The sequence below is a fragment of the Haliaeetus albicilla genome, chromosome 7 (assembly GCF_947461875.1).
Source record: "Haliaeetus albicilla chromosome 7, bHalAlb1.1, whole genome shotgun sequence".
NCBI classification, from domain to species: Eukaryota; Metazoa; Chordata; class Aves; order Accipitriformes; family Accipitridae; genus Haliaeetus; species Haliaeetus albicilla.
The window spans coordinates 6667326-6694861 of NC_091489.1; the positions used below are offsets into that span (position 1 = coordinate 6667326).

Genomic DNA, 27536 nt, shown 5'->3' on the forward strand with positions numbered 1-27536 from the left:
GCGCTGGACAAGATTCTCTGTTCAAACCCTTCCCACACTCATCCACTGCCAGAGAGTGGTCCCACCCTTTTTCATGTCTTTTCTCCTTCTCAGGGAAATCACCAGGGTTCACCTGGGAAGGAACCCCTATGTCCCTGAGTCCATGCTGGCTTCTCTGCCCAACAGCTGGCAATCACTTCTCAGTGAACTTGTTTCCACCCATAGGCAACAGGAATGGTTCTGGGGACCTATTCTCAGGCAATCCCACCCCAGCACTGCATGTGGAAGCTCAGCTGGAGGGTGCTGGCTTTCCAGCTGGATCCCACCCTATGAAGTGGAGACTGTTGCTCATGAAGTATCATCCAGTTCACCTGAGAAAGCCTAAGGTACTTGACTGTTGACCTACTGCTGTTCCAGAATGGCCTGCCTCTGGCAAGTGGCATGGGTCTGCTCTGCCAGCCCTGTTGGAGGCTTTGCATGCCCCTATTCATCTCAGAGGGCATTATCTCAGACAGCGTTGATGAGGAATGGACATCAGCCCTCAGTGTCCTGCACTCCACTGTGTCTAGGGTGCCTTGGACATTTCAGGTCCTGCTTTTGGCTGCTCTCCAGGGCTGCAGAGGGCTTCAACAATCCACAGGCACAATTCTTCCCCCAAAAGCAACATCATCCCTAAGCAGGATTGACAAGCAGCAATGGCTACCTGAGGACAGATCCAGGCTCAGGCTCTTTCTCCAGCCTCAGGGGGCTGTCCCAGGGATTTTCCCAAATGCCACTGAGAAAGAGAGCACAGCTGAGAAGGGTGGGCATCAGCCTGTCCTTGGGTACTGGTGCCTGGGCCTGGCTGCAGGTCTAAGAGCCAAGTGGCCAAGGACAGGTGGATACAGGAGGTTGGTGAGTCGCCTCCAGAAGCACCATTGCTTCCAGAAGGGAGGAGAAGACGTTCAGTCCAGACTCCATCATCTCCCTTGGAGAGCTCTACACTCAGGTGAATTCAGTCCCACACTGTTCATAAAGGTGTATCTGCCATGTCGATGCCTCCTCCTTATGAAGTGGTCACATGGACTGCCTTCACTGTCAGTGAGCAGAATGAAGAGCTTTGAGAATGTGATTCTGAAACAAAAACCATAGGAAGGGGAAAAGCAAGTGCCCTTTGGAAGTGCTAATGTCCTCCCAATAAGGGTAAGGATAGACTTGCTACCCAGCCTTTCACAGCTCTGCAGTTTTGGGACTTTGCCGATCACGTTAAAGTGTTTCCACAGCGAAGCCCAAAATGGGTGGAACGATGGACTGTTAAAAACTGATGTGGGGTTTTAGATGTGGAAATACCCTGACACACCTAGCATGAAGCACAGCAGTTTCCATATTTTTAATAAAAATACATTCAGATACAGAAGAGAGAAAAGGAGGGGAATGTAAATTTTGTTGACAGTCTTATGCTAGGAATAATGACTATAGGTAGAGAACCTAGACATTGCCAAATTTTATCTTGAACCAGAGTATGATTTGATGAAACAGCCACAACAATGGGGCACAGATACATCTAGAAAACATCAGACTAAACAGAGCAATACATGTCTATTTCCTAAAGCAATAAGCCAGCTGCTGGGACTTCTTTAGGGGATTCACATGAATCCCTGACAAAATGAAGCACTTTGCTAAGTGGAAGACAAACCTGTGGGAGGACCACTCCTCCAGCTCTGTTGCAGAACCATTTCTGGATGGGATTTGTGACCCTTTCCGAGCACTGGTCTTTAGAGCACTGTGGGGCTGTTGTGGTTTAACCCCAGCCAGCAACTAAGCACCACACAGCCACCCACTTACTCCCCCCTGGTAGGATGGAGGAAAGAATCAGAAGGATAAAAGTGACAAAACTTGTGGGTTGAGACAAAGACAGTTTAATAACTAAAGCAAAAGTCACGTGCGCAAGCAAAGCAAAACACGAGGACTTCATTCACTACTTCACATTGGCAGGCAGGTTGAACACCTCCAGGAAAAGCAGGGCTCCAGGAAAGCAGGGCTCCATCACCCTTAAGTGTTACTTGGGAAGACAAATGCCGTAACTCTGAACATTCCCCCAGCTTCATTCTTCTTCCCCCAGCTTTATATGCTGATAATGACACCATATGGTATGGAATATCCCTTTGGTCAGTTGGGGTGAGCTGTACCAACTGTGTCCCCTCCCAACTTCTTGTGCACACCCAGGCTACTCCCTGGTGGAGCACTGTGAGAGACAGAAAAGGCCTTGACTGTTTAAGCGCTGCTTAGCAGTAACAAAAACATCTCTGTATTATCAACACTGTTTTCAGCACAAATCCAAACATAGCTCTATACCAGCTGCTATGACAAAAATTAACTCTATCCCAGAAAAAAACAGTACAGAGGCATTTTGAATTAACTCAGGGATGAACAGAGGGAGATGGGAGCATAAGAAGTGAGGCTCAGCCCATCCTAAGATGGCTGTAAGGTGAGTGAGATCAGCTCACTGGGGAACTGGTGGCTTCTCACTACCTGTGATGCCCAGGTGCACTTCACTTTTTCTGGAAAGCCCACCCCATAGCTTGCCTCACTTCTTTGTTCCTGAGTGTGTAAATGAAGGGGTTCAACAAAGGAGTTACAACAGTGTTAAAGGTATTCACGAGTTTGTTTAGATCCAGGGAGTTCTGGGCTGATGGTTTGACATACAGGAACATGGTAGAGCCATACCAGATTGTGACAACACTGAGATGGGCAGAGCAAGTGGAAAAGGCCTTTTTTCGGCCATGGACTGACTGGATCCTCAGGATGGAAGAGATGATGTATATGTAGGAGACCAGGGTGACCACACAGGAGGCCACCACAACAATTAGGGAGACAAGGAAGGTTGCCAGCTCCACGGGCCATGTGTCACTGCAGGAGAGGGCAAGGCAGGAATCTATATCGCAGAGGAAATGATTGATGACATCTGGCCCACAGAACGTCAGCCTGGATGTCAGAAAGGCCAGCAACGAGACGGCCAGAAAGCCTCCCAGCCAGGAGCTGAGTGCTAGCCGAGCAGAGAGGCCACTGTTCATGAGGGAACTGTATCTCAAGGGGTAGCATATGGCTAAGTAGCGGTCATAGGCCATGACAGACAGGAGAAAACACTCAGTGGAGCCTAGGGAGAGAAGAAAAAACAACTGGAGGATGCAGACTCTGAAGGAGATGGTCTGGCTAGTCCCCAGCATGACTCCTATGGCTTTGGGAACAATGCCCGTAGTGTACCAGATCTCTAGAAAGGAGAGATTACAGAGGAAGAAGTACATTGGGGTCTGTAGGTTGCTGTTCATCCACACCAGAGCTATGATGCATGCATTGCCTATTACTGTCAGGGAGTACGTCAGTGCAAATACCACCACAAGGGAGACTCGAGAATGCCACGTGCCTGGGAAGCCAAGAAGGATGAATTCTTCCACACCTGTCCCATTTGCCATGTCCTCCCAAGTGTGGAGGTTCATCTGCAAAGAGAGGAATGTTTCTGTGAGCTTGCATGCCTGTGCTGGTCCTTCAGATGCTACTTCAGATACTACTAGATGCACTAGTAGTGAAACAAAACCACCATCCCTGCAACAGTAGTTGGTGCAGAGCATGGGAAAATGGCTTCTACCCTAGGTTAAAATTGTCAGGGAAATCCTTTGCTGCAGAAACACATTTGAACAACTAGAACTGACCCTGAAGGTCAGGCCTACACCATCAAATGAAAGTGGAGAATTATTTATCAGATCAATCGCAGGCATCTCCTTTAGGACATGGTGAATGCAATTGCTTCCCTGAGATGAAAATCCCATTTAGGAAACTCGATGGCAGGATGAGGGTCTCCAGCTACGTGAAAGGCTGTTGTAGAGGAAGGGAATAACATTACCTGCACTCTTCAAGGCAGGCAATACTGAGTTGTGATTTCAGCCAATGAGACTGAGGGATGAGAAAACTGTCATGACAATGTGGTACTGGAAGAGAGTTTCTCACGTCTTCTAGGTCAGTTTATCACAAGAAATTTTGGACTGAGATGGCAGTGACACAGGGCAGCAGGCTAGTATGACAGTCATTACTCAAGGACTCATGGTCTTGTGTAGGTGCTTTCTTCCAAGTCTCAGCACAGGAAGCTTTTCAAATACCTCCATTTCCTCCACTGATGTCTGCTTCTCAGAATAGCTACTAGGGGTAGGATTCACCTCTGTAATTTTGCCATCTCAGAGTCAGGGGAAGGACTTCTGCTGATGAAGCTGAAAGATCTACAGCGAAATACTCCTATCTCACCTCCTCAGCTTACACCCTTCTTTCTCCATGGACAGAGAAAAGGCACGAGGGAGACATGGCTTATCTTGTCTTATATGCATGGCTAAAAGCCCTCTAGAAGTGCCAGGTTGTCTCTGAGGACTAAGGCAGGAGTCTAGCAAGCAGCTTAGATGAATAAGTCGGACATCTCAACTTGGGCAGACATATCCATGCCTCAGTGGTTGAAGGCAAAATCCTCTTAGTTGAATCCCCACCAAGGCAGTTCTGCTGAGAAACCAGCTGAATTGCTGGATATAATCTATGCCCTCCCTGCAGACAAGGGAGGATTCTTGATCAGTTCTCTAGGGCAGAAATGATCTCATTCTTAGGTGAATGTCTAAGACAGGTGGAGCTGAACCACCATCTGAAGGATCCCTTTCTCTCCTTTCTTCCTCCTTAGCAATACATACCAGAAATCTCATGTGGCTAAAGAGCAGAGGAAACCCCTTAAACCCAGCTCTCCTTAAACATGCAAAGCATTGGAAGTCTATGCTAGAGGTCTTGGGCAGGCTTCACTCACCAACTCAGCTGATGGAAATGGTCCAAAAGACATCTCTACATGCGCCATCCTGCAGTTGAAGCCATGAAGCCATGGTCTCCTTTGCTGAGGGACAACATTGGAAAGAGGTTGATTTATTGGAGGAGCTCTGGATGCAGTGATGTCAGAAGTGTGGATGAACAGCTCTCCCCTTGCCAATGCACTTCAAGCTGTACACAATTGCCTGACGTTATTTCCTCTCCATTTACCTAGCAGGTATTGACAGCTTGGGCTCCCAATTTTCTTTCCCCCTCACAGCCACCACTGTACTTCCACAAAGGGGAGCCTTGTGTGCACACACACACAGCGTAAAGTCTCTCCAATTTAGCTCCATATAGTGAGAGCATACATCAGAGAGTCACCAGCATCGTTAGGGTAAGAACATCCCCACACCCACCTCATTAACACACTGAAGCTCAAACTGGCCGCTCCTAGGAGACAGGTTTCTGTTTTCCCTCTATGTGCCACAGGGAGTTTGATCTCTGGGGGATCTCATGGGCTTGTCAGAGGTGGGTAATGCTCTCTTCACACAGGCCAATTAAACAACAGCAATGCAATTCTCTAAAGTTGCTGTCAGGCTGGGTGTTTGCCTCCTGCCTGCAGCTGTGGTATGTGAACCTTGTCAGGAACTCAGTGCTCTCTTGTGTAGCCATTTGCTGACACGCAGGAGGTGTCTGAAATAGCTATGCCCAAGAGACTGGAAGTGTCAAGTATTTGGTGCTGGATAGTAATGTGGTCTTGAAACCTCCAGGGTGGGACATAACTAAAGGCAACTATGGACACATGAATACAGAGGGAGTAAGGTAAGGGATTCACCTACCTCATTTCAGAGCCTCTAACTGCAGTTAAGGCCTAAGTCTTCAGCCTTCATTGAAGTAAAGATCTAAGTAAGATCTAAGCACAAAGTCAAGGGGTGAGTAGGGGAAAACTGATCTCCCCTGCCTCCAGAGCAGATGTCTCCAGGTAAGCTTCTCATCTTTGCTCCATTCATTCTCATTTTCCAAATGTTCTGCTAGTTTTTCAGGATTCTGCACTTGTTCAAGGGTGAACTTCCAAAACACTGGAGGTGTTTTGGAACACCACCCTAGGCATTTGCCCATACTACCCCACACACCCTGCCACTCATAATTATCCAGCCTCGGGGCAGACCTCTGGGTGATCTTCTAAAATAGTTGTTTAACCTTAAACAAGAGCTGAACCACATTCAGGAATATGCTAGTTCCTAGCAATAGGACCATACTGGTCCCAACATCCCAAGGGTTTTCAAATTTTCCAAAATTCTCAAACGCCATTTTAACTAGACTGGGGAAGAAAGGTGTCTCACCCATAGATTGGCTCTCTGAGGAGGAAGGGTGAATGGTGTAAGTATTAATAGCTTCCCACAGATGGCTCCCAAATGTCCTTGTGTTACCATCAGCCCTCTCTCCCACAAAACCCAGCCTGGGGAGAGGTGCACCCCCATCCTCACCCCATGTAGGAATGACCCTGCCCTCTGTCCTGGTCCTGTGGTGTTGGTGGTGTGTGAGGTCTGTGTGAAGGCAAACCCCCACACCACAGGGTCCCAGGGTCTGCAGCTGTGGGAAGGCCTTGGCCTGTGTGTAGGGAGCAGGGGTGTTGCACGGAACACAAGGGCTACTTCAGCCTCAGGGCTCTGGGAATGCTGAAGGAGCTTGGTGAATGGGGGAAGGCACTCCAATGTGTGCCCTGGTGAGACCCCACCTGGAGTACTGAGTCCAGCTCTGGAGTCCTCAGCACAGGAAAGACATGGACCTGTTGCAGCTAGTCCAGAGGAGGGCCATGAAAATTATTAGAGGGATGGAACACCTCTCCTATGAAGAAAGGCTGAGACAGTTGGGGTTGTTCAGCCTGGAGAAAAGCGGACTCCAGGGACACCTTATTGCAGCCTTTCAGTACTTAGAGGGAGCTTATAAGGAACATAGGGACAAACTTTTTAGCAGTGTCTGTTCCAATAGGACAAGGGGTAATGGTTTTAAACTAAAAGAAGGTAGATTCAGACTAGGTATAAGGAAGACATTTTTTACAATGAGACTGGTAAAATACTGGAACAGGTTGCCCAGAGAGGTGGCAGATTTCCCATCCCTGGAAACATTCAAGTTCAGGTTGGACAGGGCTCTGAGCAAACTAATCTAGTTGAAGATGTCCATGCTCGTTGCAGGGGGGGTTGGACTAGACGACCTTTAAAGGTCCCTTCCAACACAAACTATTCTATGATTCTATGATTCCTCAGCTTCAAGAGGCAGTGCCTGAAAGAGAACTCGTTGCAGTGTGTCTCACCCTCCCATGCCTCTAAGAGTGATGAAGGGTCCCCTGGTGCTCCCACCTATTTGCCCCCCAAAGCAACATCTCCCTCTTTCAGCAGCCAGTGTGCAGATGGAAAGACCACGTAAGGGACACAGGTAGGGTTGCAGCAATTTTTTAATGACTCTAAAGAGGGAAATGAGGTCACTCCAAGGGGAGGCCCCCAGTGCAGGAAGGAGCAGGAGCAGCCAAGAATCTGTTCCCCTTTTCCTGTGGCAGAGTTGCCACCGGCCATCTGTTGACCTGCCTGGCAAAAGGGAGACAGCCTAGCAGGTCACTCCAGGCTGGTTTCTGGGGTCCTCAGAGCAGGCTTTGAGGGGAGCACAAGACAACAAAGGAAACAGAGAGAAAGGGTGAGTGGAAGAGAGAAAAGGTAGACATTGGCCATATTTTCAGAGAGCCCAGGCTTGTCTCTTCCACGCTGCCCTTGCAGGGCAAGCCAGAAATAATCAGCTGCTCTCAAAACAACAGCATGAATTTTGATCCTCTGTCCAGCAGCATGTTCTGAATTCCTAGGGGTCCTGATCCAAGGCCGTTGCCAGTATCTTTAGCAGGGGGGGCACCTTCTGCCACAGTAGCGGCTGGTGATGCAGGAGAGGTCACAGCACCCAGAGTTGATGGGCACTCCATCACAGCTGAGGATGCTGCCAACAGCAGCAGAGGTGGAGGAGCCCACAACGGTGTTCTGCGGGAAGGAGCTGAGGATGGGGCCGGGCAGGGTCACCACCACGGGAGAGGGCTCAATGACGACGGTGGAGTTCTGGCACTGCCTGACACAGGGCTCATTGCAGCTGTTGGCCAGCGGGGTCGGGCCGCAGGGCTGGCAGGGCTGGCACTGGTCACAGCAGGACATGTCTTGGGGCTGGAGGTGCACCTGGGAGAGAGGGCAGGGAGGAAGCAAAACATGGGGAGGCGTGAGGAGCATTCTGTCACCACACCACGAGGGAGCCAAAGAAGATGCAGGGCCGGGAGATGGAGGCTGTGCAGAGATGTCTGAGGGCTTCTTGGCCTCGTCCTGCCAGGGCCCAGAAAGAGCCACGAGCTCCCATGCGGCTACTGCCTAGCCCTGAGTCCAGAAGGCACCTGAGTACAGCCTCAGCCTCCCTCCATGTCTAACCTTCTCCCCACTTCCCTCTCCCGTGACAAGCAGCCCCATGATGTGGCACAGAACCAAGCTGGTGTCAGCTGAGAGGCCCGTTGAGGTGAGACCTGCCTTTAGAGAAAGCAGAGAAGGAGAAGGGGGTTGAGACTCACCTGACTCCCAAGGAGATGGAGGCAAGAGAAGTGGATGAGAGAGTGAGGAGCTGGGCTGGCTTTTATCATGGACCTTTGCTGCCCCAGGCTGCCAGAGGCATCCCTTGCAGAGGTGATTCTTTTCTGACAAGTTCATCTTGAATGCAAAACATCTCAGCTAATGCTATGGGCTGTGTTTCGGCTTCCTGAATTGCTGTCTTCTCATTTCCTGCTTTATGCCAGTGTGGCAGTACATTCCCTCCCCCCCATCCTGCCAGCAGGAAACAAACTTCTCCAGGAAGGGAGAAGGGGAAGGAAACCCTGGAGGCTGCAGGTTGAAATTTGAACTGGCCAATCGAGATGTGCCAGGTACACCGAGGTGACCCCCCCCCTAGCCAATAGAATTAAATGACCACAGGTCAGATTCAACAGGGGTATAAACAGGGTCCCGCTGGAGGACCTGTTGGAATCAGTCCTCCTCGGAGCAGCGGGTCTGCAGTTGGGGACTCCCCCTCAGGTTGGGGCACCGCCCGAGGTAACTCCTCGAGGGAGAGAGCCCTCAGCTTTTAGGTGAGTGATAGGCGCATTTTGAGCCATCACTTTAAATCTTGGGGAATCTTAAGTCAGCATTGTAGTATTAATTCTCTTCACATCATTGAGCCTGTGGTTTTGTAAAATGTTACCGGACTTCTAACTAACTTTTGCTGAAGAATAAATCTGTGTTTTAACACCTGTTGGATTTGGTTAGTCGTGCATCCGTAACATTCCCCAGTGACGGCATCTTTTGTGTGACAGGATGAGAGGCCCAAGCATTTCCAGAGCAAAACATGTCAGCGTGGGCAGAGGACTCAGCTCGCACGCTGGAGGAGTCCAGTAAAGGCAAATTATGTCCATCTGTGTCACTCTTTTGGTGTTCTTTGTGGCCCTGTCGCCATGAAGTAGCCCAGCTCCTGCGTTTGACCATATCCCACCTAAAAATGATCCCATGAAAATTCTGCTGGCTGGTTTTGCTTCCTGCTGTTCTGCACCAGGGAGAGGGCATAGGGGACCATGTGGTGAAGGGTCCTTTTCAGATCTCAGAAAGAAAGGCCTGACAGCAAATGACATAATAAAATGGCTGTTCTAGTAAGATGAGAGAATAAAAAGAGGAATATACATAGCGAGTAAACCTTACATCCCTTCAGTTGCTGGAACCCTGTGTTTGTGCAGCATCAGATGGACCTAGGTAGATTTTCCAAAGACACACTGCGCAGAGCCTGTTCAGGGAGAGCTTCTGCTTTCCTCTCATGACATGGTGCCTTTTATTTTGTGTTACAAAAATAAAATGCACATCTTCTTGAACACTGGAAGGTTATTTCTGTCATAACACCCACCAACGTGCAGCACAGGCTGGCACAGGGCACTCCAGCAGATTTCTTTGCAGCAGCTACTCATGCTAATGTACGGGCATCTCAAGCCTTTAGTGGAAGGCACAATAGAGCAGAAGTCCTGCCACTCCTTGAGTACAGTGTTTTCTTCAAAGCTCCCAATACACCTCCCTCTATGCAGTCTCCCTGGAAACCCAAACAACACCATTAGCACATTCAGGGTCTTGTCCTTCTCCAGAATGCTCCCCAGAATCCCTGCCAGGACCACCCCCAGGGTGTCCCCAGCTGGTCATGTTTATGCGTGTGTTCCCTTGTCTGCACGCTGGATTTGTGCAAGTGTTTCTGCGTGCAGAATTTTGCGTGACTGCAGGATGGTGCACACGAGCATGTGTGTGTTTGTGTGTCTCATCACAAGGGAATGCACTGTTCACAGCAGGGAGACTCTCCACTGCTCTGTCCATAAGCTCCACAAAGCAGCCAGGGCCAGAAGGAGCCTGAGTGCTGCTGAACAACAACAGAACAAACCTGGCAGACAACTGCCCACAGCACAGGCACCGAAATGCAATCTTTTTTATCTTCAGCTCTCCTTTCCCTGCTTCTGCAAAACTCACACTGTTTTACTGCTGATTTCAGGTCACAACAAGGATGGTTTCGCAACAGTTTGGATCCGTAGTTTAATTCAGTGTAACGATATTGGAAGCGCCTCAGCATGGTTGGCAGTCCCCTCTCCCTGCCTCTCCAGGCCAATACACAGCTGCCCTCCCCAGTGCTAGGGAGTTCAAAAGGATGGGGTTTGCTTTATGGACAGGGAGAAGGGCTGAGAGATCCTGCTCACCATGTGCTGTCCATCCCTGAGTGGATCTGTTTCCAATGCAGTGTTACCAGTGTCTGGGGTGGGACACACACCCACCTCATGTCCATGCCAATGCCAAATGTACTCATCAACCTGGTGCTGTGTCAGGCAGGGGCTGAGACCTTGGACTGAACAGGTACTGAATAAAAGGAACATGGAGCCAATGAGGACAGGTGCTCTGCTGCACCTCATACTCACCAAGAAGGAAGACCTCACTGGGGACTGAGGACTGGAGGAAAGCAAATGTCATGAGTGTCTTCAAGAAGGAGAACCGAGGGAACTACAGGCCTTTCAGCCACACCTTGGTCCCTGGGAAGGAGATGGAGCATCTAATCATGGAAAGCCTGCCTAATCCAGGCATGTTGAGGATGAGAAAGTCATCAGGAGTAGTCAATATGGCTTCACCAAGGGGAAGTCAAGCCTGATCAACTTGATAAGCTTCTGTGATGAAGTGATTGGACTGGGAGATGAGGGGACAGCAGTGGATCTTGTCTACCTGGACAAGCCTTTGACACTGTTGCCCATAAGATCCTCATAGAGAAGCTGTTCATGTAAGGGCTAGATGAGCAGACAGTGAGGTGGATTGAAAACTGTCTGAATGGCCAGGCCCAGAGGGTGGTGACCAGTGGTGCAAAACCTAGTTGGAGGCCAGTGGCTAGTGGTGTCCTGTTTAACATCTTCATTGATGATCTGGATGATGGGACAGAGTGTATCCTCAGCAAATTTGCAGACGATAGCAAACTGTGAGGAGTGGCTGATAGGCCAGAAGGTCATGCTGCCATCTAGGGGGACCTCGCCAAGATGGAGAAATGGGCTGATAGGAACCTCATGCAGCTCAAGAAGGGGAAGTACAAATTCCTGCCCCTGGGGAAGAACAATTTCATGCACTGGAGCAGCTTGGGTTCACCCAGATAGAAAGCAGCTTTGCAGAAAAAAACCTGGGGGTTCTGGTAGACACCAGCTTGGCCATGAGCCAGCAATGTGCCCTTGTGTCAAAGAAGTCCAGTGGTACCCTCGGCTACATTAGACAAAAGTATTGCCAAGAGGTCAAGAGAGGTGATTGCTACCCCTTATTCAGCACTGGTGGGCCACAACTGGAGTGGCATATTCTCCCATACTTCCTTTATGACCAAATTGGTGACAAATGGGTTCAGAAGGAGGATGATAAGGTGAGTGGAAAATTGGCTGGACTACTGGGGTGAAAGAGTTGTGATCAGTGGAGCAAAGCCCATCTGGCAGACACTTACTACTGGAGTCTCTCAGGGATCAGCAGTAGGAACAACACTGTTTACTGTTTTCATGAATGCCACTAGTAGAGGGAAGGAGGACACTCTCTGCAAGTTTGGGGATGACAGCCAACCACAGGGAACAGGCGGTACAATGATCTCTGTTAGCCAGATTCTTCCCAGCAGGTCCAGGAACTACCTGTTCAAAATCAACAGAGAATATGGACTAGACTGTGGAAGTGCTCTGCCACAGGACTAGAGGCAATGAACAGCTGCTGGAAAATGAGTTCTAGTTAAGCAACACGCTAAAAGAAATAATGAGAACTGGAATGCGCTTCCCTGGGAGATGCTGCAATCCTCATCTAATAGTAGCGGGATCTTATGCGAACTGTTCCAAGAGGGAGTTGATGTAGATGACCTCTGGAGGTCCTGGATTCTGACTCAGTGATTCCCCCTCTCCCCTGCCCCGAACCCTGCACGGCCATGGGCACATGTGTCCTCCCAGCCCCTTGGCCACAGCACAACTTTCAGGCACTGTGCCGGGAGTGCAGAGAGGCAGCTGAAGGGAGGGAGGCTCTCAGCCTCCTCCCTGCCAGCCGCAGGAAACCAGTGGCTGCTGCTGGCAGCCCCTGAGCTCGGAGACAGCTCCGGGAAGCGGGTCCATCTCCTGGGTCAGGGCCCTGCTGCTGTGCCAGGCTGCTGCTGGCGCTGCGCGGGCTGCTTCTTGCTGGGGAGGTGTCCTTGCCGGAGGAGCGGGAGAGGGCATTGCCCAGGAGACAAAGTGGTGCCCGTGCAGAGCCCCTGCGCCCTCGCAGCCCGGGCGAGACCCCGAGCGGCGCCGGCGCAGGGCTCAGCCCCGGGGCGGAGCTGGCGGAGGCGGCGGAGAGGAGGCGCCGCGGCCGGAGCAGAGAGCCGGGGCTGGCGGGGGGCAGCGAGGCGCGGGCGGCGGAGCGGCGGGATGCGGCGGTGCCGGGGCGCGGCGCTGGCGGCGCTGGCCGCGGTGCTCCTGGGTGCGCGGGGCTGGCGGGGGTGCACGGGGGCGGGGGCTGTGCCCGGGCTGTTCCTCTCCTTCTTCAGCGTGTCCTTCCCCCTGCCTGCCTCTCTGCCATCCCTCGTCCCCCTTCCAAACCCTCCGAGCGCTCGCTTCCTCTTCTCCCTATTTTGCCATCACCTCTGGGGGTACAAGCCTGCTTGCATGTACGCCTGCCTTTCCAGGCACCTGCTCTTTCCCCCGTGCATTTGGCAGGTCTTACTGCCCTGACTGTAGCCCTCTGCCCTTCACTGTAACAACCCGTCTCCCCATCTACTCTTCCTCTCCCCATCCATCCATCCACGCACCCAGCTTTTGACCAATCTCTCCGTGCACCTAGCATCGTTAAGCCCTCTTCCTACCCCGAGACCCCTCTCTCATCTCTCCGTTTCCTTCATGTCTGTTAGGTACAAGTTTGCTTTCCTGCACCACACCGTTATTGCATACATCCTCTCGTCCCCTTTGCATTCAGCATTTGTTCTTCTTCTGAATTCAACCCTTCATCCTTCGCTGCAACACACCCAACTCTCCTGTCTCCTCTCCCTCTCTCCATCCATCCATCCATCCGTTCATCCCTGCACCCGACTTTCATTCTAACTCTGCATGCAGCAATTTCACATTCCCTCCCAGACTTCTCCCCTTGCTCCACACACCTGCCCCAGGACCACTCTCCATCCCTGTTGATGGGCACGCGTCGCCATCCGTTCCAGTCCAGCTCTGTCTCACTGCCACTGTTCCTGACTGTTTCTCTGGGAAAAGAGCCACCAGAGCTGCGCGATCTTTGGTGATCTTTGGTCTTTCCTTCTCCTTTCTCGGCAGTGGCTGTGGCCAGAGCCCAGGTGCAGCAGGAGGCGTCGGCAGAGACCACCGAGGGCACCGCCATCAGCATCAACTGCTCACACCCCAACATACAGAGCAACGACTATATCTACTGGTACCGTCAGCTCCCGGGCCGAGGCCCTGCATTCATCACATTTGTTCACAAAGGGTCCAAAGAGCTGCCGGACCTGCCGGGGCGGCTGTCGGTGGCGGCAGACCGCCGGTCCAGCGCCCTGCGGCTCGCCTGGCCCCGGCGCGGGGACGCAGCCGTGTATTACTGCGCCCTGGGAGACACGGGGAGAGGAGCCGGGGCTGCGGCCGGGCACGAACCGCCGCGGGCGGGGCCGGGCCTGCGGGGCGGGGCCGGGGGGACAGCCCCGGGCGGGTCTGCCAGGGGGCGCTGCCGCTCCGCCCGCCGGCACCGCCTCGCCCCGCCCGGCCCCGCCCGGCCCCGCCCAGCCCCGCCCGGCGGGCCCCGGGGCCCTTCCCCTGCCACCGGGCATTGTCATCAGCATCAGCACTGCCACCGGCATCAAGTATCCCCACCGCAATCGTCATCCAGCTTCTTCTAGAATCATAGAATCATTTAGGTTGGAAAAGACCTTCAAGATCATCGAGTCCAACCATTAACCATGCCCACTAAACCATGTCCTGAAGTACCCTGTCCGCTCGCTTTTTGAATATCTCCAGGGATGGTGACTCAACCACCTCCCTGGGCAGCACATTCTTCCGAGCTTCTCCATTGTTTCCCACCACGGGATCTCTTCCGGTCCTCGGAAGCCATCCCGCAGAGTCAGGAGTTGGAGCCCAACACAGACACGAGACAATGACGTAGGGGTGACTGAAACCCTCAGGCTTTCTCCATAGGTCCCAGACCATGAGGCTGTTGTAGAGGATTTGGCTCCACACCAAATGCAGAGCCTTTTGGTGTGCAGGCGAAGTCCCAGAGGTGGGATGAAAGCTTGGACACGCCTGGTGTCCCAGACACATTGGGGGCTCAAGGGGTGCCAAGGTCATGTCTCAGAGGCAGTCAGAAAGAGAATTGCTATGTTTCCCAAAGGGGTCGAAGGTCTGAGGTTTGCTGAAGCTGAAAGCCGTCCACTGACCAGAAAGGTTTCTGTAGAGCTGGTCCCCAGGGAAGCCTGCATGGCTCTAGTAGCTCACTCAGCTGTTCAAGGTCCATGCTCCCGGGCTGCAGAAGCAGAGAGGAAAACCTGGTTTCTGCAACGGCAGAGGCCCCTGTCCTGAACTGGCAAAGGACGCCTTCTCCAGGCATTCCTTGGATGGGCTTCCAACAGGCCAGGTTGCATGCTTGCCTCAGTGGTGGTGTCTGGGAGCCCAGGGCAGCACAAGCAGCTGTGCCCTTGTAGGAAATCAGACCAACTGCACTCTGAGATGTCTTTTTAAAAGGGTAGCCAGCCGGGGAAGTGATCCTTCTCCTCTGTCACTCATGAGGCCATGCCTGGGGTCTTTTTATTTCTCACTTCTTTTTGACCCTGAAAATTCTCAAGTACTGGAATGCACTGTTCACAGCTATTTTACAGGCTCTGGCCTTGGAAATTTTCCAGGCATGACAGGCACAGCCCTGAGCAGCCTGATCTAATGAGACCTGCTCTGAGCAGGGACTTGGAGTGGGTGATCTGCATCAGGCCCTGTCCAACCTAAATTGTGCTATGGTAAGAGTAAAAATAGTGTGGCTACAAGGCTTTGTTAAAGGCTACAAGGAAGGCGAGGTCAAATGCAGATCCTACTTGTCTTGAGGAAACCGAGAACGGAAGGGTTATGCTCAAGTCAAAGGACTGTTTATTTGCATTTGAGTGGGTTTTTTTCCCCAACAAGCTTTTCAGAAGCTGATTTATGAGATTTATGAGATGGGATGGGCAGTGTGGCTGGAAACATCGTTTGTTGTTTCCTGAGATATCTTCTCCTGAAGAGAGGGAGAAAGTCCACAGTGCCTGGAGGGGCTGAGTGGGACGGTTGGTGTCTGCAGGGTTTGGGGTTGTTGACCATTGTGTTTGTGAGAGCTGCAGCCTTGGGGTGTGCTGAGAGGAGCTTGGGGCACCATACAGGAGCCAGGAGAGGCCAACTCAACCATGGTCTTGAGGTTGGTGAAACAGGAGGCACGAGGCATCAGGGAAAGAGAGACTCCCGAGATGTTGCACAGGAGGATGTGCCAGTGAGCTTGGTCACCAGGTGCATGTCTATCCCCCCTTAAGCCCTGACCTTGGAAAAGCAAAGGTGGCGTCTGCAGGAGCAACACATGTCACTGCTGGAGGAGGGAGGACCACAGCATGGGCAATTCAAGCGTGCTAAGGAGAAGCATTTAGTCTTCCCTGTTTCACTCTTTGTTGCCCTTGCCGAGTCATTTCCGGCAGGTGTGCTCTCTCAGGGCTCTTGGTGGGGACGTGTGGCTTTTCTGAGTCTCTCTCACACATGCAGGAGGATTGGTCTCAGCATGCACCTCGGGTATCTCATCCTCGCTGCTTTCCTGAGGCAACCACTAGGTAAGCACTGGCTTTGACTGGAGGCTTGATTCCTCTTCCCCCCAGGAGACCCTCACCCCCTCAACAGTTCTCTGCAGGGAGCTGCTCTTGAAGTAAGGGCAAATGTTGGGAAACATCAGATCACAGGGGTGGTTTTGCACCTGCTTTCTCAAGATGCAGTTACCGATGGGAAAGAAAAATGAGACCAAGAAGCAGCCTCTCCTCTCCTGATCATCTTTGACCCCTGCCCTTCCTTTTCTCTTGCCAACCATCCACCTCTCTCTGCCTCTCTCTGCTGATCTGTCTGGGCCCAGCGTTTCACAGACATATGACTGCAGAAGCTCTTTTCTGTCTCAGCAGTACCTGTTTTCTGACGCACAGGACTTTTGAAAGGTGATGCAGCGACATGAAAGCTCTCTTATCCCACTCTCATTCTTAGGGTGTCCCAGGATCTCTCCCGGCTGGCACATGTCATGCAGCATGCCCTGGCTATCCATTCCTCCAGTGTGATTGCAATGCCAGGGCTTCCTTTTCCCTCCCCTCCCTTAACCTTGGAGCCTTTTGAAAGCACAGGGAATGGGGAGCAAGATGAAAATTTTCACAGGAGTTCCTGCGTCCCTCACCCTGCTGGAGGTGTCCTGGAGCCAGCACAGGAAGGCCAGGCACTACAGGCTCTTCCCTGGAGCCTCCAGGCAGCAGGCGAGTGAGGATGGAAGACCTGGGTGAAAGCACAGCTCTCTCTGGGGGCATCCCTGTGGGAGGTTATTGGCATTACAGTGCTCTGGGATCCACGCTGAGCTGAGGTCTCAGACCTCCTGCCCAATGACACTCACCACCTTGCTGTTCCCACCCATGGGGGTCTTGCTGCAGAGCAAGACACAGGGAACTTTCTCCTCTGGCACTTTGCATCCCCTCTTGTGCATCCCCTCTTGTTTTGCATCCTGGAGCCTTTCCCTGCACAGCTGCTGACCCTTGCTTTCTTCCAGGCACCGTGGGGCAGACCACCGTCACCCAGCAAGAAGGACAAGTCACAGTCAAGGAGAGAGACACCTTCCAGACCACCTGCACCTACGAGGTCACCCGCTTTGATGGATTGCTCTGGTACCAGCAGAGGAAAGGCCAAGCCCCACAGCTTATCTCATATCAGGCAGCAGCTGGCCCCAGGCAGAGTGGCCGTTTCACCACGTTGCTGAACACGACGGGGAAAAACAGCCTTCTCCGTCTGGAGGAAGTCGAGGTCTCTGACGCTGCCTTGTACCTCTGTGCTGTGCAAGACACCCTGGTGCAGGAAGCTTCCTTGGCTGTGCAACAAGTCAGAGGAGAGAGGGCATTGGTTTGTGTGAGGCTGAGCTTGGGGGAAGGGGCCCTCAGCTCTCCCCTGGCAGTGTCGCTTGCCCTGTACACCCAGAGCTCTGCAGGTCAAAATCCTCTTCCAGGAGAGGACAGTGTCAGTGGCTTGAGAGGAAGAAGAAGGTGGTGAATGAGTCTCAGGTTCCCTCGTTTTCGCTGCGGGTTATGTGGTTATTCTGCCCGTGGCTTTGGAGAAGTGATGGGCAATGTAGGAGTTTGGGACGGCTTGTGCAATGGTTCCCTGCTGCTCTTCACTTTCTGTTTTTGTCTACTGCACATTGTTTCTTCTGCTATTCCTGTAAGCCTCTTCCTTAGAGTACCTGCTCCGGGATGTGTCCCTCAGAGGTCAGAGTTCAAAGTAAGATGAAAAATGTAAATAACGTGCCACAGAACAACGCTCCTTCCAGGAATTACATGCTTACAACAATTTTGGAAAATGCTCAGAACTACTCTGTGTCTCCTCCAGTTGCTGCATGCCTACGTGCTGTGATCCAGAGGACCTACTGTCCCCCAGTGCACTCTGCCGGTCCTTGGAGGCCTCCTCATGCCCTGCCTTGTGGGCTTTCCCTAGCCCTGCGTCATTTCTGTTGCAGTGGGACCAGGCTGTACAACTCTGTACAAGAGCACAATGGGCGAAGAGACCCCCAGGCAGAGGTGGGCAACAGAGCGTGCCAGGAGAAGAGCCAGCTTTGAGGAAAGCTGCTTCATGCTTGGCAGAAGGCCAGGCCACACAGAGCAGCCATGGGGGTTTGGGCACTGGATGCTGTCCTTGGGCTCCCTGTCTGGTGGGAGCTGGTGCTGTGTGAGAAGCCTGAGGACCCTGGTGTGTGGCCTGGCCAGGCTGATTTCAACATCAGCCTGTGAGTCACCTTAGCCCTGCACACCTGTGTAACTGCTGGGCTGTGCAGGGCACTGTTTGGGAGGTGGAGGGTGTAGAGGGTGTGTAGGTAGAATTCCCCTCTCCACAGGCTGTCAGCTGTTGGCCTCTCCAAGCCTCCAGCACCACCGGGCTCCTCACTGGGGGACAGCAGTGGTTGGGCTCCCCATCTGCAGGACCTGCTCTGAGGCCAAGGGGCCATACCTGAGCAGAGATGCCAGAATGCAGGGCCTGAACTCCAGGGGCTGTGGAGGAGCTGAGTATGTCTTCCTCAGCTTCAAGAGGCAGTGACTGCAAGGGACCCATTGCCCTGTCTCCCACCCTCCCCTTCCTCTGGAAATGATGAAAAGTTCACTTGCGTCCTCACCTTCTCCCCCCACAACCAAAGGCAATGCCTTTCGTCCTTGGCACCACGAGACAATGTCCACCAAGAAAAGGAGTACGTGGAGGCAGAGGCTGTGATGCGGAAAGCTTTAATAACTCTGAAGAGGGAAGGGAGTTCAATTCTAGAGAAGGCTGCCGGTGCAGGGAGAGCAATAGCAGCTGCTGAAAGTCTGCGCCCGTTGCCCATGGTGGAGATCCTGCAGGACATCTGTTTGCTTGCACTGCAGAGAGAGAGGGGTCAGCAGATGCCCCAGGTTGGGTCTGGAGATCTTACGGCCCAGAAGAACAAAAGAAGACAAGAAAGAGATCGGAGGTAGTGGAAGGCAGGGGATTTAGACATTGGCCATGTTTTCAGAGGGCCTCCGCTGCCCTCCTTTGGAAGGGCAGCACTGGATGTTCAGCCTCTCTGAAATGAATGGCCAGGAGTTCCGTCCTCACTTCAGCATCAGCTGCTGGTTTTGGGGTGGTCCTTGTCCGGGCTGTCACCAGGGGCTTTAGCAGGGGGGGCACCTTCTGCCACAGTAGCGGCTGGTGATGCAGGAGAGGTCACAGCACCCAGAGTTGATGGGCACCCCGTCACAGCTGAGGATGCTGCCAACGGCAGCGGAGGTGGAGGAGCCCACAACGGTGTTCTGCGGGAAGGAGCTGAGGATGGGGCCGGGCAGGGTCACCACCACGGGAGAGGGCTGGATGACGACGGTGGAGTTCTGGCACTGCCTGACACAGGGCTCATTGCAGCTGTTGGCCAGTGGAGTCGGGCCACAAGGCTGGCAGGGCTGGCACTGGTTGTAGCAGGACATATCTCAGGTCCAGAAGTTTACCTGGGACAGAGGGCAGAGAAGAATCACAGCACGGGTACATGCGAGAAGCCGTCTGCCATGAGTCCACCAGCAAAGTCAAAGGCACCTGCTGAGCTGGGAGGTAGAAGCTGGGCAGTGAGGCCAAAGGGTTTCTGAGCCTTATCCAGACACGGTACTGCAGAGTGTCACCAGGCCCAAAGGAGCGTCTGACTATCTCTTAAAAGTTGAGCCTCCTCAGCCAAGTCCCAGACACTCTCTGAGTGAGACCTTCACCTTTCTTCCCCCTCCCATGACAAGCAGCACCATGACCCAGCATAGGGTTGAGGAGCATGCATCTGCAGGAGCAGAAAGTAACATGAGGAAAGGCTTTTAGACTCACCTGGTTCCCAAGGAGAAGGACGTGAGAGAGGTGGATGAGAGAGCAAGGAGCTGGGCTGGCTTTTATGGTGGCCTTGACCTGCCCCAGGCCCAGAGGGAGCTTCTACGGAAGTGACAATTTTCTAAGGTGCTCATGAAGAACGGAAAACATCCCAGCTAATGATGTGGGCTGGGTGGTTGTTTTCCCAGATGACACCTTTTCATTTCCTGGCTTATGCCATACCCATTCCCTCATGGAGACTTCTTCTGAGTGCTGGGATCGAGAGGCTCCAGGATTTGCAGGACAGGAATGCGACGTTGCTGGCAGAAGACTCAGTCTGGGTGCCGGATGGGTGCAGTGCAGGCAAATGATGTTGTCCTGGGGCACGCTGGTGGGGTTGCCTGTGGCCACGTTCACAGGAACGGCCCAGCTGCTCCCAGCCCTGCAACCCTTGGCTGGTCACCCAAGGGCTTCCCTGTGTGAGGACGTGCCGTGTCTTTCCTTTTCCCTCCCTCCCTCCTTCCCAACTTGCTCCAATGTTCACTTGTGGTCAGCTTCCCAGGCAGGTGGGCTGCACTGCTGGGTTTCAATCCTCTTCCTCCTAAACGTGCCCTCTGGAGAAATTTGTTGGCCTCTTTTGGCATCTTACTGTCAGGGGATTACAGGGATCACAAGGGCCCTTAATGCAAACTGTTTTTCTGAGCATGCTGGGCCCGTGAACACGTCTTCCACAAGGGTAGAAGATGACCACCTGGAAGGCACTTCTCGGTTACTGCAGCCCCCCCCAGGGCAAGAGGCGGTTGAACACAGTGAGGTTGTTTCCCTGCAGAGGCTGCCTGCTGCACTCCCAGGTCCTGAAGGAGCATTTGAGAGTCCATTTTGGTCCCCACTCAGAAATGCAGCAGGAGTTGAAGGAGGCGGAAGTTCGCCCCATGGCTTCCATGGAGCATGTCAGGCACTCACCCTGACCCTAACCCTCTGGGTGATCTTCTAAAATAGTTGTTTAACCTTAAACAAGAGCTGAACCACATTCAGGATTATGCTAGTTCCTACCAATAGGACCATACTGGTCTCAACATCCCAGGGGTTTTCAAATTTTCCAAAATTCTCAAACGCCATTGTAACTAGACTGGGGAAGAAAGGTGTCTCACCCATAGATTGGCTCTCTGAGGAGGAAGGGTGAATGGTGTAAGTATTAATAGCTTCCCACAGATGGCTCCCAAAGTATAGAGGTGACAACAATGCTGAGTGCAAACACCGGATTAGTCCCACAACCGATAATTTTATCCTACCATAAGCCAGTATTGCACAATACATCAAAGCGAAAACCTTAATCTACCGCCCACGGATGATAAGCAGCAGCACAGGGACTACATACAGCAAGTGAGGTGATGCATAACAGAACTCTAAAAACAAGTGCCACAACTCTAAGAACTCATAAATCAACATAGTGACCAGCGACTCTTAGACCAATGTAATAAATGCTTGTAACAAATTCATTTTAACAAGCGCTGGTTAGGGTTGTCATTATCTCAACCCTTCGAGCCCCACATTAGGCACCAAAAGGACTGTCGTGGTTTAACCTCAGCCAGCAACTAAGCACCAGGCAGCCGCTCACTCACTTCCCCCCCACCCCAGTGGGATGGGGGAGGAAATCGGGAAAAGAAGTAAACTCATGGGTTGAGATAAGAACAGTTTAATAGAACAGAAAGGAAGAAACTAATAATGATAATGGTAACACTAATAAAATGACAATAGAAATACTAAAAAGGATTGGAATATGCAAGTGATGCACAATGCAATTGCTCACCACCCGCCAACAGATGGCCTGTTAGTTCCTGAGCAGCGATCCCCCCGCCTCCACTCCCCCCAGTTTATATACTAGACGTGATGTCCCATGGTACGGAACACCCCGTTGGCCAGTTTGGGTCAGCTGCCCTGGCTGTGTCCTGTGCCAATTTCTTGTGCCCCTCCAGCTTTCTCTCTGGCTGGGCATCAGAAGCTGAAAAATCCTTGACTTTATGCTAAACATTACTTAGCAACAACTGAAAACATCAGTGTGTTATCAACATTCTTCTCACACCGAACTCAAAAACATAGCACTGTACCAGCTACTAGGAAGACAATTATCTATCCCAGCTGAAACCAGGACACAGGGCCTGTAGTGACAGAAGGGGTAATGGTTTTAAAGTGAAAAAGGATAGACTTAGATTGGACATAAGGAAGAAATCTTTTTTTATTAGGGTGGTGAGACTCTGGAACAGGTTGCCCAGAGACATTGTGGACGCCCCATCCTTGGAATTTTTCAAGGTCAGGTTGGACAGGACTTTGAGCAACATGAAAACTGAGCAGAGCGCAGTAGTGATGGAACCAGAACTGACTCCAGTATGCAACAGTCCAACGGTGCACACCATCCTCCTGCTGCATCCAATGTCACCTGCTCGTCACGCCACACTGAAGCCCAATCCTGCTCTGCCAACTAAGAGGACTTTATGCCGTCCCTTCTGCCCAGAAGACTGGCATGACAGATGGAGCCCAGAGTTGGGAACTAAATGAACTCAATGAACTTCTTATGGACATGACCCATAAACTAAAGGAATGATCTCTCTCTGTGTGTATACACATACATCTCTCTCTCTCTCTCTCTTATAGGAAGGAAAAAGCGGTGACGATTGACCAGGATGTAACTGAAGGTATGGGAACTAAGCATGATGTCAATGGTATGGAATAAGGGGTGGATACTGTCCTGGTTTCAGCTGGGATAGAGTTAATTGTCTTCCTAGTAGCTGGTACAGTGCTATGTTTTTGAGTTCAGTGTGAGAACTCTCCTTCCCAACAGAGGAAGATAGCTCCTGCTTTTCCAGAAGAAAACAAGAGAGGAGTGGAAAAGTCCCTGGAGACTCCTAAGGACTACTTGTTGCTTAGGAAGTGCCTGATAATGTGCATGCATGGTATTGGAAGAATGCACAAGTTCTTCCCGGTTAAGTAGGGCAGCACAAGCATTTTTCTTCCTGGGAAAACCAGGGAAGTTTTGTATACAAAGGAGATGTCATTAAGGGGTCCAGTCTGTTTGATTTAGTCCAATGTGTCCTTCAGTCTTGTGGCCCATCTAGCCTGAGAACACCTAGAGACTGGAATGTTTTTATGGAAACCTATGATGAATGCCCCATCTTCTGTCATAGGACCACAACCAGGTTCTCTGGGGACAACTAAAAGTAACCGAGGAGGGCTGAGAAGCACTACACACAGCACCCTATGAAGTTTACTGTTGAAACTAAAATATTCATAGAATCATGGAATCATAGCATGGTTTAGGTTGGAAGGGACCTTTAAAAGGTAATCTAGTCCAACCCCTTCTGCCATGGAGGGGTTTGTATTCACAAAATCTTCAAACTGTTTTGTCTGTTAGTGTCCACTTAAAAAACATGGGGTGAGGTGGGACAGGCTGGGCTGGGCTGAGCTTGAAGAGCACACACTCAGCCTTGCAGTTGGGTTGTAAGTTTTATTTACAGAATACATTTCTGATAATTGCTGCAAGCAATGCTGGTCTGGGTCTTCTAAAACATACTTTGAGTAGCTGTGGTCATGGGGAAAGATCTATCTTCATATTTTTCAAAACACATCAGCATCTGATCATTTTGTACTAGATTGTTGGAATACAGTTTTAAAACCTGTTTAAAAGGTAATCTGTTGTTACAGTGATGTAGAAAAAAGACACTGTGATAGCCACACGTGTCCTGGGTTTGGCTGGAACAGAGTTAATTTTCACAAGAAGCTGGGAGGGGACACAGCAAGGATAGGTGGCCCGACTTAGCCAAGAGGATATTTGGTACCACATGATGTCATGCTCAGTATATAAACTGGGGGAGTTGGCCGCGGGGAGGGGGGATTTTGGGCTCAGGAACGGACAGGGCATGGGGTTCCAGGTGGTGAGCAATTGCATTGTGCATCGCTTGCTTCGTATATTCTTCTATCAGTATTATTGTTTTTATTATTTCTTCTCTCCTCGTGTTGTCCTAGTAAACTGTCCTTATCTCAGCCCACAAGGTTTTTCTCTTTTTCTTCCGAACCTCCTCTGCATCCCACCAGGGGGGAGGAGTGAGCAAGTGGCCATGTGATGCTTAGTTGCTGGCTGTGCCTAAACCACGACAGCAGTCCACGGAGAGGTATACTGCAGTTGCTTCCTCTGCAAAGCACTATCCATAGCATTGTGTTTTAAAAAGGCCATGACGCCTTCAGGAAAGAGAGCACTCTTTGGAGGGTAAGCACATGAGTCAAAAAACTCTGTGTAGTGCTGGTGTGCCAAGAGAAGTGCTAGCCGGTGCTCTCCAGGCTGGTTATGAGGATGTGTATTCACCACCACGCTCACGGGTCTTGGATAAGCATGGGCCCGAGGGAGACGGTTGCTCGGGTAAACACCTAGAAATGTTTGCCTGGTGTAGGGCTCTGCTGAGAACAAACAAGAGCTTGGTCCACCTCAGACTTCTGTCTGAGACAGGAGATAATTCTACCCCCAAAGCATCTACCGATCATTGCCGTAATTTAGGCAAGAGATGTGTAGGGGGTCTCAGTCCCAGGGTCAGAGCTAGTGCTGGGGCTCAGACCAAGGCCAGACTCAAGAGAGGACAAGGTGAAGGCTCCAGCCAGCGACTGCCGTGGACTATCTAGGAGCCTGGCCAGGCCAGGAGGATAACAGTAGCCCAAGCCAGACACAAGCACAGATAGGGCAGAGCTGGGCAGGCCTGCACTAGGCCAGAGCTCTCATAGAGACGGCGGGCCAGGAACCGAGCCAGAGCTGGGACCCATGGTTGCACTGGGTCTAGGTAGGCTTGGTCCTGATGCTCATTGTCCCTGTGTTACCACCTAATTCAGCACTGCCTCCCACAGAACCCAGCCTGGGGACAGCTGCCCCCCGTCCTCACCCCACGTAGGAATCACTCTGTCCCCTGTGCTGGTCCTGTGGTGTTGGTGGTGTGTGAGGTCTGTGTGAGGGCAAACCCCCACACCACAGGGTCCCAGAGTCTGCAGCTGTGGGAAGGCCTTGGCCTGCATGTAGGGAGCAGGGGTGCCGCACAGAGCACAAGGGCCACTTCAGCCTCAGGGCTCTGGGAATGCTGAAGGAACTTGGTGCCTGGGGGAAGGCACTCCGACATGTGTCCTACGGTTGCACTGGTGTGTGCCCTGTGCCGTTCAGGGACAGGTCACGGATGCTGCTGATTGCAGAATCAGGTCCCACTGTCACTGCCATGTCTTCCCAGAGCTGGGGATATCTCCTCTCACATGGCACCTTTCCAGACCAGAGTTGGGTTGTGGCACTTGTGAGGCTGTAGAGTTCCTGGGCCTGAAGAAAGCTGCTCCTTGCTGGGGGAACACAAGGCACCAAAGAGCATCCATGTGTGATTGACCACCAGTCACTGTCTTGGGCCTGCCTTCACCCAAGGGGGTGGTTGGTTCACAGGGACAGGGGACTCCAGTGTGTGGCCTGCTGTAGCTGATACCAATACTAACTTGTGAACACCTCAGCCCTACACATGTAGGCAAGAGGTGGGCCATGCCAGATGCTGTGCTGAAGGGTGATAGGGCTGCACAGGGAAGCTGTCCCTGCTGCCCATGCCCAGGCGTGCTGGCCATGACCCCTCGATTGGCTGATGGAGTGAAGGAGCGGGCAGAGTAGGGACTGTGGGCCATCCCCAAGGCTATTTACCCCTTCCCAATTCCTGCCATCCTTTGGCAACATTGTCTCCTGAGCCTCCTTGCCCAGCACAGCTCCAGCCAAAGCAAGAGGAGCACTCTTCCCCAAGAGCTTGTGGGACTGCTGACATCCCTGGGACTACCCACATGCCCACAGTAATTCTCCTGAGGACAGCAGTTGTCAGGATTTCTGTTCACATGACATGCTCCAGGGCCAAGGGAGTATTTCTGAGCAGAGTCGCAGCAAGGCAAGGCGTGATGGTCATTGGCTGTGGAGTAACTAGGGTTGTCTCGCTCAGCTTCAAGAGGCCTTGCCCGAAAGAGGACTCGCTGCAGTGTGTCCCACCCTCCAATGCCTCTAGGAGTGAGGAAGGGTCCCCCTCTGCCCCCACCAAATTCCCCTCCAAAGCAATGGCTTTGACCCTCAGCAGTCAGTAGGCAGCTGGAAAGAGCACCCAAGGGGCACAGGTAGGGTTGCAGCAATTTTTTAATGACTCTAAAGAGGGAAATGAGGTCACTCCAAGGGGAGGCCCCCAGTGCAGGAAGGAGCAGGAGCAGCCAAGAATCTGTTCCCCTTTTCCTGTGGCAGAGTTGCCACCGGCCATCTGTTGACCTGCCTGGCAAAAGGGAGACAGCCTAGCAGGTCACTCCAGGCTGGTTTCTGGGGTCCTCAGAGCAGGCTTTGAGGGGAGCACAAGACAACAAAGAAAAGAGAGAAAAAGGGTGAGTGGAAGAGAGGAAAGGTAGACATTGGCCATGTTTTCAGAGAGCCCAGGCTTGTCCCTTCCACGCTGCCCTTGCAGGGCAAGCCAGAGGTGACCAGCTAGTCTGAAAACAACAGCATGAATTTTGATCCTCTGTCCAGCAGCATCTTCTGGGTTCCTAGGGGTCCTGATCCAAGGCCGTTGCCAGCATCTTTAGCAGGGGGGGCACCTTCTACCGCAGTAGCGGCTGGTGATGCAGGAGAGGTCACAGCACCCAGAGTTGATGGGCACTCCGTCACAGCTGAGGATGCTGCCAACAGCAGCAGAGGTGGAAGAGCCCACAACGGTGTTCTGCGGGAAGGAGCTGAGGATGGGGCCGGGCAGGGTCACCACCACGGGAGAGGGCTCAATGACGACGGTGGAGTTCTGGCACTGCCTGACACAGGCCTCGTTGCAGCTGTTGGCCAGCGGGGTCGGGCCGCAGGGCTGGCAGGGCTGGCACTGGTCACAGCAGGACATGTCTTGGGGCTGGAGGTGCACCTGGGAGAGAGGGCAGGGAGGAAGCAAAACATGGGGAGGCGTGAGGAGCATTCTGTCACCACACCACGAGGGAGCCAAAGAAGATGCAGGGCCGGGAGATGGAGGCTGTGCAGAGATGTCTGAGGGCTTCTTGGCCTCGTCCTGCCAGGGCCCAGAAAGAGCCACGAGCTCCCATGCGGCTACTGCCTAGCCCTGAGTCCAGAAGGCACCTGAGTACAGCCTCAGCCTCCCTCCATGTCTAACCTTCTCCCCGCTTCCCTCTCCCGTGACAAGCAGCCCCATGATGTGGCATAGAACCAAGCTGGTGTCAGCTGAGAGGCCCGTTGAGGTGAGACCTGCCTTTAGAGAAAGCAGAGAAGGAGAAGGGGGTTGAGACTCACCTGACTCCCAAGGAGATGGAGGCAAGAGAAGTGGATGAGAGAGTGAGGAGCTGGGCTGGCTTTTATCATGGACCTTTGCTGCCCCAGGCTGCCAGAGGCATCCCTTGCAGAGGTGATTCTTTTCTGACAAGCTCATCTTGAATGCAAAACGTCTCACCTAATGCTATAGGCTGTGTTTTGGCTCCCTGAATTGCTGTCGTTTCATTTCCTGCTTTAGGCCAGGCACATTCCCCAGTGACGGCATCTTTTGTGTGACAGGATGAGAGGCCCAAGCATTTCCGGAGCAAAACACGTCAGCGTGGGCAGAGGACT

At 52.3% G+C, this 27536-nt stretch overlaps 3 protein-coding genes and 1 pseudogene across 3 annotated transcripts; all 4 read right to left on the bottom strand.

The window, feature by feature from the left end:
* Nucleotides 1–2481: 2481 nt before the first annotated feature.
* Nucleotides 2482–4890, bottom strand: LOC104310714 (olfactory receptor 6F1). The gene is given in 3 exon segments (XM_009929301.2): nucleotides 2482–3455; nucleotides 4793–4843; nucleotides 4846–4890. Coding segments are annotated over 3 exon segments (1041 nt in total). The 3' UTR covers nucleotides 2482–2510.
* A 2786-nt stretch (nucleotides 4891–7676) lies between these two features.
* Nucleotides 7677–13670, bottom strand: LOC138685819 (feather keratin Cos1-1/Cos1-3/Cos2-1). The gene is made up of 2 exons (XM_069786171.1): nucleotides 13492–13670; nucleotides 7677–8003 (listed from the first exon to the last, which is right to left on the bottom strand). The coding sequence occupies exons 1-2, from the start codon at nucleotides 13537–13539 to the stop codon at nucleotides 7677–7679; spliced, it is 375 nt and encodes a 124-aa protein (XP_069642272.1). The 5' UTR covers nucleotides 13540–13670.
* A 5575-nt stretch (nucleotides 13671–19245) lies between these two features.
* On the bottom strand, nucleotides 19246–20064 carry LOC138686029 (feather keratin Cos2-3-like; annotated as a pseudogene).
* A 6453-nt stretch (nucleotides 20065–26517) lies between these two features.
* LOC138686031 (feather keratin Cos1-1/Cos1-3/Cos2-1-like) lies at nucleotides 26518–27324 on the bottom strand. Its single transcript, XM_069786843.1, has 2 exons — nucleotides 27225–27324; nucleotides 26518–26844 (listed from the first exon to the last, which is right to left on the bottom strand). The coding sequence occupies exons 1-2, from the start codon at nucleotides 27291–27293 to the stop codon at nucleotides 26518–26520; spliced, it is 396 nt and encodes a 131-aa protein (XP_069642944.1). The 5' UTR covers nucleotides 27294–27324.
* Between the last annotated feature and the right edge of the window lie 212 nt (nucleotides 27325–27536).

Coding starts and splice junctions, on each gene's coding strand:
- LOC138685819 (XM_069786171.1), bottom strand. CDS start 13,539: ATGGCGACGCGTGCCCATCAACAGGGATGGAGAGTGGTCCTGGGGCAG. Junction 8,004..13,491: donor GGAGAGTGGTCCTGGGGCAG/GTGTGTGGAGCA, acceptor CCTCTCTCCCAG/GTGCACCTCCAGCCCCAAGA.
- LOC138686031 (XM_069786843.1), bottom strand. CDS start 27,293: ATGATAAAAGCCAGCCCAGCTCCTCACTCTCTCATCCACTTCTCTTGC. Junction 26,845..27,224: donor TCCATCTCCTTGGGAGTCAG/GTGAGTCTCAAC, acceptor CCTCTCTCCCAG/GTGCACCTCCAGCCCCAAGA.